The 11,125-nt window shown below is 39.3% G+C and overlaps 1 protein-coding gene across 5 annotated transcripts in view; it reads left to right on the forward strand.

Annotated features, from left to right (window-relative positions):
* The window catches only part of PDE8A (phosphodiesterase 8A), a 156,514-nt gene that overhangs the window by 130,810 nt on the left and 14,579 nt on the right, over nucleotides 1-11,125 (forward strand). For all 5 annotated transcript variants that reach the window (XM_054836356.1, XM_054836357.1, XM_054836358.1 and 2 more), the window contains 8 exons: nucleotides 2,186-2,274; nucleotides 3,550-3,601; nucleotides 3,702-3,744; nucleotides 4,657-4,734; nucleotides 5,990-6,060; nucleotides 6,535-6,699; nucleotides 9,384-9,432; nucleotides 9,690-9,825. In XM_054836356.1, the coding sequence (XP_054692331.1) occupies nucleotides 2,186-2,274; nucleotides 3,550-3,601; nucleotides 3,702-3,744; nucleotides 4,657-4,734; nucleotides 5,990-6,060; nucleotides 6,535-6,699; nucleotides 9,384-9,432; nucleotides 9,690-9,825 (683 nt within the window). The remainder of the gene's footprint in view (nucleotides 1-2,185; nucleotides 2,275-3,549; nucleotides 3,602-3,701; nucleotides 3,745-4,656; nucleotides 4,735-5,989; nucleotides 6,061-6,534; nucleotides 6,700-9,383; nucleotides 9,433-9,689; nucleotides 9,826-11,125) is intronic.

An 11,125-nucleotide genomic window follows, 5' to 3' on the forward strand; every position in this document is an offset into this window, starting at 1 on the left:
CTTTCAATGCAAGAATCATCCAATCTGTAATTTATGACTTCACCTCTTTGTGCATATTCTGGGTTTATTACCTGGGTTAGAGATCGATTACTCATCTCTGCCTTATCCTGGTTGTCAGGAAACTATTGATATGCATACTTTTAATTATGAGAGCATTGAATTTTGTCTCTGTCTTCATTTGTATTCCTCATGCAGCTCACAGGAGAAGATATTATGCTTGCTTCCCAATTTGTTATGCACAGTTCTTTTCTCCGACAGATCCTTGGAAAAGCCTTTCGTATCTTTTTCTGCACAGCCTGTCACCATGCAGCTCTCTGCAGGCTGGAGTCTTTATTTGCTAGCTCCATCAACATAAATGCAAAACTGTTCTCTCTGTACCTGTGCTCTGGCCTGCTTGACTGTGGGATCTGTCAGTCTAACATAAATAAATACATATCATGTGCCTCATGAACGTATTTTCACATGCGTTTGTAAGATCTGATCTAAAGTCTGTTGAACTCAACTGAAATACAGCAGTTGGCATGGGTAGTTTGTATTAAGTGAATATGTAATATGGAATCAATTATTTAGTAATCACTTGGTATTTATTAGATGCCCAGCTCAAAATATGCATCTATTAAAAAAGACCTCCAGCGAGTATTCTAGGGATGGAAATGTGTAGGCAAGATTGTAAGTCCTGTCAGCTGCCAGGTTACAAAAGACTGGCTCTGTTGGAAGATTACTGGCCTCTGTGCTGCAGAAATGAAAGGGGGAGACGCAGGGTTCCCAAATTTTGCTTTCCCTGAGTTTTCCTAAATAGCCCTGTTAGAGGGCAGCTCTAGTCCAGGCACCACAGGCGAGGGGAGATCCGAGGAGGTCTGTCAGTGTTGTGGTGTATATCTTTGCTGTGGTATTTGTAGCACAGTTTGAGAAGCAGCAGCAGCGTGGTGAGGGAGCAACAGGTAAGGGGTCCATGCCCTGGCATGTGCTGAAGCTGTGTTTAGCAGTGTCTGCGTGCGTCGGCATGGGAACTCTCCTGCTGCACAGCACGGGTGTGGGCTGCCCTGCACAGAGGTGGTTTGGGGCTGGGTGTTAGACTATGGTGGTGCCTTCTGGATTTAAAATCTCTAAAAAACGAAAGTGAAGTTTTAGCAGTATTTCATTTAAAAGTGTGTCTTAAACAAGGGAGAAGGGACATTTCCCGAGTCTCATTGAAAGAGAAAACGAGGCTCTGCACTAGAAAGAAATGTCTCATTTCCAGAGGAAAAAAAAAAAAAGACTTCTCACTGCAAAATGAAAAATTCCTTTCCACCTTGTCTTTTTTTTCCCCATTTATGAACTTTATCAAAAAACAATGATACTGGCAGTGAAAATCTGATACTTCAAAAATTGTCTACTTAAATGTGATCCTGAAACCAGAGTGCTTTTAGAGGGGAGGTCAGCAGATGGGAGGCAGAATCCAGTGGCTTTTCTACTAAGCTCTCTTTTGCTTTAAAAAGCCAGGATGAATCTGTGCCACTTTTTGAGACTGAACTGATGTGTGGAAAGTAAATGTGCTAGGATATCAAAGTGCTTTTAGTCACAGCTATATTTCATGTTAACCAGTGATAGGACTTCCCAGCTCTGCAGGAGAGACGGTGCAGTCCAGAAGGGAAGGTGGACAGGTTGGCATAGTAGTTTCTCACCAACCTTCCTGTCCTGAGAGGAGTCAGTGCAGTCAGGGAGGAAGTCAGGCAGGTCAGCGTGGCAGTCCCAGCCATGTGGTGCTTGGTCCTGGGGCAGGGCAGGGGGGTGCCCCTCACTGTCAGAGCCTGCAAGCACTCCTGGAGCCCCTGGGGACTCTTGCTCCAGGCAAGGGCTGGTCTGAGCTCTCGCTCTTGCAGAGGTCTTTGCCACATCTCCCCCCAGTGACCCTGAACACTGTTGGAGTAGGACTGGGAAGAGAATGTGGGGTTCTGATTCCCACAGCACCTGAGGTTTGGCTCTTGCCATCAAGGCACTTGCAGGCTGCCCCTCTGGAAGTTCTCCATGCATTGGTGGCAACAGTGACCTACACGTTAGTTACAGGGGAGAAATTTGTGGGTAAGCACCATTTAACCAGTCCTGACTAGTTTTGTATTGTAAGACAGCTTTCAGTGAAAAAAGGTATGAAGCTACAGCTGCTCTTCCTGTTTTATCTGAACTTCCACTTGAATTCCGTTTTCAGGAATGGCAAGGAATGTACTATGCGAAGAAGAAAAATGGAGATAGCATACAACAAAATGTGAAGATACTACCTGTCATTGGACAGGGAGGGTAAGTATGAAAGCTAAAGCCATGATTTAGGTCTGAATCAAGGCTCAGTTTAGAGTTCAGTTGCTTTCAGCAGACATTGGATTATCCTGTTACTGAGTATAAAGGAAACTTATGCAAGTAAGGGAGCCTCAGACCTCTGGATTTAATTCCCTGAGGCAAAACCAACTTTACATGCTGTGTGCAGGGGAAATGACATTCTCCTAATTCTCCCCAGAAAGGAGCCAAAGATCCAGATGTGCTCACTTGTGACTCTTACTCTTCTAATACTCCCTGAAGTGCAAGTGCACCCTCCTCTTTTATTGTGCGTTGTGTTGGGACCACCAGGACCTATGTCCTGTTCCACTGTTCACCTGTACCATGTCCCTCCGTGCTCAGCACTCATGGCTGTTGCTGAGGGTCTTTCTGTGATGAGGTCACTCTGTGCTTTGATCCTGGTCAAAATTCAAGCATGTCTTTATTTTTGTGCAACTTCCACCTGGTTCCCAAATAGAGCATTTGGAGCACACAAGTGTTTGTTGGTTATTGGTACATTTATGATGAGTCCTTCTATAGTATATTGGGAAAGAAAGTGGATCAGATTGCATGCAGTAGTAGTTTCAAAGTCCTCTAAGTCAACACAAACATTAATTAAAAGCACGGCACATTATCCAGACTTGGCTGAGAAAATAGTTTAGAAAGGTGTGTCTTCATGAAGGAAAGGCCAAATGCAGCTTCTTCATGCAGTTACTTCCTAAAAAAAGTGGTTTGAGTTGATTTCATCCCTGAAGTAATGCTTATTCTCTACTCTCCATCAATAGAGTGAAAACATGTTTTCAGCTTAAGATGCCAAACTCCTAAGACCAGTATGTGTTACGTACATTGCTACTTATGGAACAAGCTAAGCCCCTTTGAAGCTGGCTTAGAAAGTTTCCTGGTAATCAAGGGTATAGTTTTCAGTCTGATTGCTCTATCCCTAAACCCTATAGAAGGTTTTGATTGTTGGACTGCACAGTTGCATGTTTCACATTTATATCATACCTGAAATATCCTACAGTAGCCCAGAAGAAGCTGGAGGGGGAAGAGAGAAGGAGGAGGAGACAATCTTTGCAAAAAATGCTTCCATTTTGTATTCTCCATCACGTCCAGAACTGTGGGGTTTTTCCACTCTCAGTTGAGCCTTCCTGCCAGAACAGGATTTGTCCTATATTAATTTGTTGTTCTTACCCATATTGTGTATCAGCACTGAATTGGAGCTGCTGTTTGGATGACAATTAACACACTGTTTTTTGCCTACAGAAAGATTAGACACTATGTGTCAATTAGTAGACTGTGCAATGACAACAATAAGGTAAGTGAAAATAGTGCTATGCTTGCTTCAGTTTGAGCCCTAAATATTACAAAATAATGTGAAAGTTCTGACTAACTGGATTTCTCATACTGATTTGTAGGCAGAGAAGACATGTGAACGTGTTCAGGCTGAATCTCAGACAGGTATGACACATCTCTTCTGTCCTAATAAGTGGAGAATGTACCTGAGGAAAGAATAAATCCTGTTGTTACTGATCTGACTGAAAGCTACGGTTGCACAGGGCAGTCTGTACAGTACTATTTAGCTAACAATAAGCTGGAAACTAAATACAAGCCCTCTCTACCTGCCTCATTTGTTTTAGAAGTGATATAAAGCAACCCACCCTTGAAAACGCAGGGCCCCAAGTTGGTATTGTGGTATTGCTGGATTCAGTGTCACATTTCAGTTGTAGGTAGTGGATCCCTGTGACAAAATTAGATTTAAGAAGGATACCGTCTGGTCGTCACGTTGCTGTGGCTGGTCTATAGCTAGGGGGCATGTATGTTTGCATTGCTTTTAACTGTATTGTGGGTATTTGCATGCGGGTGGAAATGACGATGACCAACACTGCCATTCACCCTCATCCCACATGTCAACACTTCAGTTAAGACAACCTTGGCAGCCGTGCTGCAGGTACTTGTTAATTGTAGCCTTGGTAGCACAGGTTCTATTTGTTGGGAGCCCATGAGGGACCTAGGGTACATTGCCTAGTTTGCTACCGTGTAGACTACTTTGGTCCACCAGTTCTTTGTGGCAGTTGTTACCTGAGTGAACTCGGGTGTTGCACAAGTTGTATTCACAACTACAATTGTGTCACTGTGTCAATCTCCACATTTAGAGCCCTTCTGCACAAACACTTCGGCATGTTCTGCCAGAGAGCATGACTCAGTTCATGACAGTGTAATTGGGCAAGACTTTAAAAAGGAGCTTTCATTGGCTCTCAGCTGCTGAAGTGTTGTAGTAAACGTCACTCAGGCTTTCTCTGAGTTGCAGTTCCTTTAACATACATCTTAGGCTCAATTTAATGTTATTGTACAATATCATTTTCTCCACAGATATTCAGACTTGCAGACACAAAGACAGGAGGAAAGGATCACTAGATGTGAGATCCACAACATCACGAGGGAGTGATGGTATGTTAAGTAGATTTTTTTCTGATTTCTATATATATTCAGATTTTTATGTGCACACATGCATACACATACAAATATAGGCAAGTATGCATGTGTATATATACACATACACACATGAATCAAATATCAAGTCATCAATTCATGAACAAGTTTACATTTGTCAAATATCCCCATTTTCTTCTCTTGAACTACTTTGAGTCTTTTTTTGAACCAGTGGAGAATGGCAGGCTATCGTCTACCATCCTGCATGGAAGACCTCGTGAGATTCAACACAGATACTTTCAAATACAAATGGCAAACTCTAAACCTAACAAATTATTAAATTTCTTACTTCTTCTCTTGATAAAAATACGAAGATAATTTTCTTATGAATTTTGTTTTCTTTTCACTGTGTTGTATTTTGCTTCATTAGATCACCCTAGACTTGACAGATGAGTCACATATTCACAACTTTTGCTGATACTTACACGGTTTTGTTAAAGCACACATCATTATAGTCCAGGCAGTGTACACTAGTGAAACATGGAAGTAGGTCTGTGGCAGTGAGAATACAATCATGCTCCAGTGTAGCAAAAATAGCATTTGTTCTTCTTAAGAGCTGCTCAGCACAAAGAGTAACAGACATGTGTCTGCATTTTATGGGTAGCACGACATAATTATCCAGAAAAATCCCATCTTGACCTTTTCGCTACGGAACCAAAATTGCAAACCGATACAAAACATTTGTTTTTCAATTTCCAATGAATAACAGGCCACAACCTCTGCTGTTTTAATTTGGCATAGCTGTCTTCACTTCAGAGGAGCTTCACTGATTTACCTCAGCTTGGAAGCTGACTCATTATGACTTGTCATGTTGCATCAGGCAGCAAAAGTAGATACATCCTGTAATAACCTAAGTGCAATAGTTACCTGCCTGTGCCTGCCAGTTTATACACACACATCTGTAGAGTCTTTTAACTGAGTTTTAAATTGAATATTTTAATTGGTTTAAAATAAAAAAAAACCAAATCCATGATTTTGCCAGGCTGTTACAGCTACTTATCTCTAATCTGGCGTATCAGTGGTTCAGCAAGCGTCTCTTTGCACTGTGTGTCCCCAGCATAACAATGTGTGTATGCATTCTGCAATAGATTGCCTCTGAATGGCACAGCAGGGTAAGCAGTTCAGAAAATGAATCAAGATTTCTTGGCTGAATCCTCCTGTCATGCCTTGTTGCTGAAATCAGGATACAAATTCTGCTTTGTTTTCCACACAGGCAGCTCACAAAGACGGCACTCTTCTATGGCCAGGATACATTCCATGACTATTGAAGCACCCATCACCAAGGTAATGAGCACTGTCGCTAGCTGTTGTGAGTTGTGCTGTACTGGAATATGGGGCACAAGGCAACAACATCCAGACTGAGGAGCAAGGCAGTGCTGGCCTCTGGCGCAACTCTTTCCCCTGTTCCACCTTTGTAAACTGTCTTCTGAAACCATTCAAGGATTTGGCAAAAATCAGCTCTTTAATAAATTGAGAGAGGCAAATGGGAGAAGGTTATACTAAATCCATTCAAAGACATTTTGAGCCTTGAACAGGAAAGTAATTAATAAGACTGCTGTCTTTAGGGCCACAATCTTGCTCCCAGAGTCAGTAGCAAACATCAGTGTTTTATTAACATCCCTTTCATTTTGATTCTCCCACGTGTGGATTAAAGTTGGAGATCTTGTTTAGTTGCTGAGTTTTCCATAGTAATTGATCAGTGTCTCTGTTCTTTCTTAAATCACTTCTAAATTCAAAATATGTCTAATGCTAAACTAGGTAATAAACATCATCAATGCTGCACAAGAAAGCAGTCCCATGCCAGTTGCAGAAGCTTTAGACCGGGTTTTGGAGATTTTAAGAACCACTGAATTGTATTCTCCACAACTGGGGACAAAAGATGAGGATCCGCATACAAGTGACCTCGTTGGAGGGTTAATGACAGTAAGTACATACTGCTACAAACAGCTGTTGATTAATGTTTTAACTGCCTGATTTTCCCAATTACTCAATCTTTATCATCTGGCATGTGCTTTGCCTCTACAATGCCAAATTTTAAGGAAAAACTGCACACCTCTTTTTGTGGATATTCCCCCCCCCCCATTAATAACGTATCTCTGAAAATGGGAAAAAAATTGACCAGTCATTTTGAAGCATTAGTTTTGCTAGAAATGGAAAAGAAAAACAGTTCTTTCTTCAATGTGATTCATTTTAGAAAGGTATAGATGAGAGAGGAAGAAAGAAAGATAGCTAGGCATTTGTATTTATTAATTAGGATTAGAATGGCATGTTTTGGAGGCTTTTCAGTGGACGGAAAGAATGTGTTTCCAAAAGAATGTGAAATATATATTTTTTGTTGCTATTTCTTGGATTATACTTGTACCCATAGAGACTCATAGAAAGACCAGAGTGCTTTGAGCTAGAAACATGAATGTTCACATATTAGAACACAATCACGTTCCACAGAACTTATAATTTAAATAAATAAGGCAAGAAAAAGACTGAAGTCATGTATTATGTTGTCATGCTATGAAAAGAGGAGCGGGAGCATTGGAAAAAGAAGCATTGTACCTAAAGTTGAACAAAGGACATGTAGCAAAGCAAGAACTGAACCCAAACCTTCAGAGCCTGGAGTCTGACCCTCCTGATGATAACTAGATGAACTTGGATGAATGTTACCTGTGCCTTAAGGATACGCATTCCCGTTAGTCTGTAGGTTGCATATAAAAGGCTACCTCAGTGTGTTGGATGGAAAAAGGCTCACAAGATGTGAGCTTTTCAGAGATGTCTCTGGGCTCTTATCATTTCATGCTGTAACTATCAAGATGCCTTTGCAGTATCCATCAGAATCTTGAAACAGTTTGCATATATTTTTGCCTTTTAAAATACTACAGCAAATGTCTAATCAGAGGAGACATATAAGAGACTTCAAGAATTCCAGGAGAAGACCTAAATGCTTCATTTAGGGTTGAATTTACTAACTCAGTAGACAAAATATATTGTTACCTTAACTATAAAAATATCAGGACAATATTAGTACATATAATCATCAGAGTCTCAAAGTGAATATTTTGTCCTGCTGAATACACACAGTCCATAAACTCAACTGTTTTCCCCTTTTTGTGGATTGTTGATTCTTACATCTTAGATACATTTGTATTCTGACTGCATTCAGTCCATGGTCCCAGAACACGTAGGTAACAATATTGCAAAATACAAAATCCTTACTAAAAATAAAACAAAGGCTATTTTATGGAGCAATAGAAAAGCTCAGAAAATCCATTTCGGAGCATGAGGGTATATGGTATATCATGAGATTTAAAATTATCTGGGAGAAACATTTTTCCAGCAAAGGGTCTGTTTTCAAATAGAATCATATTATTCCATTTCATGTTCAGAAGTTATGTCTGAGTAGGGGAACAGGTAGTAGGTTATTGGATTTGAACTCTCAGGCAGAATTCATGATGGGAAGGGCATTTGGAGTTCAAAGATGGATTTGCCAGATACAATTACACCTGCTATTTTGACTCTTAAAACTAATCTTTGATTCTAGATGGTAACACAGCATCTGGTGTCCTAAATATTTGGGTCATAGCAGTGCTAGTAAAGAGTCACTGAGCCAGTTATAGAGGTAGTACTCCCTTTCCTTTTAAATCACAAAACTCCAGATTAATTTACTTACAAACATGAAAATAAAAATGAGATGTAACAATTCTTTTAAGTGCAGACATTGCATGTTCAGATACAACATCCACATTTACTTCTGCTATACTTTGGGTGCATTGTTAGTAAGGTGCATTCAGAAAGATTTTTTTTTATTTAAATAACTGGTTTTTTACATCATGGGCTAAACATTAATGTGCAGTAACTAACAGCTGTATACATCAAAAGAGCAAGCAGGATTTGGACCACAACATTTAGAATTATGAGCTGAAAAGTAAATACTAAATATATCATTCTGTTCATTTTAATCCTTCGTCTCAGTTTGCACATCTAGGCATCATGCCAGAATTAAGCCTAGGAGGCACTGAGTTGGAGAATAAACAAGGATATGTTCTTCTTTGATAGAAGGGAAGCCTCAGAGTAATTTGTTGCTCTGCAATCCCAGCAACAAATCACGAGATTCTTACGCTGCTGAGGTGACCTGAGCTGCCAATACCAGGGGGAGGAGAGCAGAAGCGTATCTCCATCCATTCCCTCCCACCACCCACCCTTCCTTGTTGGTGGGAAGTATGTGGGCATACCGTGTCTGATTTGTGGCACACATCCAGAACCGGGTTGCATGTTATCCAGACAAAGGTGGGTGTGAGACTAATTCCAGACCTCCATTGGCACCTGGGAAATCTGAGTTTGTACCTCGCTGAGCTCATATCTTATATTGTATATCTTACCTCTCTGAGCTCATATCTTATATCACATCTCATATCTTGCAGTTTCTCATCCATTTTGAAGTGCATGTAAAACAGGCAAATCTTAACAGTACACACAAATAAGAGAGAGGCAGCTTTGATGACTGTGACAGGTTGCAGTCAGGCTTCTCTAAAGTCAGTGTGCTACTATTTGGTGTCATCATCTTATAGACCTGTTGTACAATACCCTGCATTTAACTCTCAACTTTTATTGAACAGGATGGTTTACGAAGATTATCAGGGAACGAATACATATTGTCAGCAAAACGTAAGTTTTAATTTGGCAGTTACTGAGATAGTAAAACATGTTAAGAAATTTAAGAAACGTGGGAAATGTGATCAGATGTTCTTTTTCTATAAGCATTCTTTTGTTTTATTTTTATTTATAAGCATTGTTCTGCAGCATTAGCGAGATATATAGAAATGAGAGTTGCTAGGCATTACTACAGAAAAGAAAACATGTACATTGAGTAAGAGTATATCTCAGCATTATTAATAGTGATCTGCAAATATATTCCTCAACAGAAACTCATCAGGTTGCTGGCAGTTTGATCTCTCCAATCTCCCTCAATGACATACCCCCACGGATAACACAGGCAATGGAAAATGAAGAACACTGGGATTTTGATATCTTTGAACTTGAGGCTGCCACCCATAAAAGGTTAGTAAACTCAAAAGCTCATAAATTTAAGTTGCTGAAAACTGACTTAAATGTCATCCTGTAATCAGGTCTTTAATTTCTCTACCTGTGCTTTTAAAACGGAATTACTTTTATTTTCAAAGTCAAATGTTTGAAATATTCTCATTGTCATTTCTAGTTGTGTATGAACCCATTAAATATCTTCTGTTTCATCATACATTATTTCCTGCAGATTCCCAGTGGATGTAAGTGAACATTATATATCTTTGATACGGTATAATAATAAAACAACATCATTTTAAAAGCCTTCCTTTTCTGTTCTCAATAACAGAAAAGTTCTACAAATCAAATTGTTTCCTTGTGGGGATTCAAATTCAAATTATGGCAAACTACACATAGAATCAACATGCTGGTCTTAATTTGATCAGTTGATACAGATCATGTTTTATTTTCTCTCCATGTAATTGGGTAATTTTTATTCCTAAACAGTACAAATACAGCTTTTCAGCAGAATTACCCTTGCCTTTCTCTGGGATTAGAGGAAGGTCTTTATGCTAAAATCTTGGCAGGCTACATTTTATGTATAAGATTAACTGAAGAATATTTACTTATAAAAAGTAGGGCATACCAATTTCCATCACAGACGTTTTCAAAAGCAGATCAGCAGTTTTGATAGACTGTACTTCATTAGTAGCAAATGCTCCCACTAAGACTGTATATTGATCTTTCTGTTTAAATCCTTGGTTTTATTTGGTGATGCCTATCAAAAATTCTCTTTGGGGTCTAGTTTCATGTATTGTGTTTTGTCTTAGCTTAAAGCTTCTATGAGACTCTAATTTGGAGGCTAGATCCTGCAATGAATTGACTGTCTTAAGACCTCATCAAAATCCCAGATCCATAAGAGCTTTGAAAGATATTAAAAACCAATGTCTTAGAAAGATATCAGGCATTTAGTTAACATATATGAACTTTATTTTTAGACCATGGTTTTATGAGCCAAAAACAAAAAAAAAAAAAGAAAAATCAGTTTTTTATTCTTCTTTAAAGTAATTTTACCATAAGTGAAGAAATTTGCACCCAGTTGCTTTAGGGTTTTTTTTGCTTTGCTACATTTCCATTTCTAATGAAGTGCTATAGGTACAATAATTAAAAAAAAAAAAGTAAAAATGTAGTTAGTCTGCATGATTTATAACATTTCATATGCACATTGCAGTAACATAAGAATTAATTATCCCAGTCAACATGCATGAGATCACCAGATAGATTTGTCTGTTTGTATTGATTTGGAGAGACCACAGAGGGACAAAGGAGATATTTTGTT

Source organism: Grus americana, chromosome 10 (genome assembly GCF_028858705.1).
Source record: "Grus americana isolate bGruAme1 chromosome 10, bGruAme1.mat, whole genome shotgun sequence".
Lineage (NCBI taxonomy): Eukaryota > Metazoa > Chordata > Aves > Gruiformes > Gruidae > Grus > Grus americana.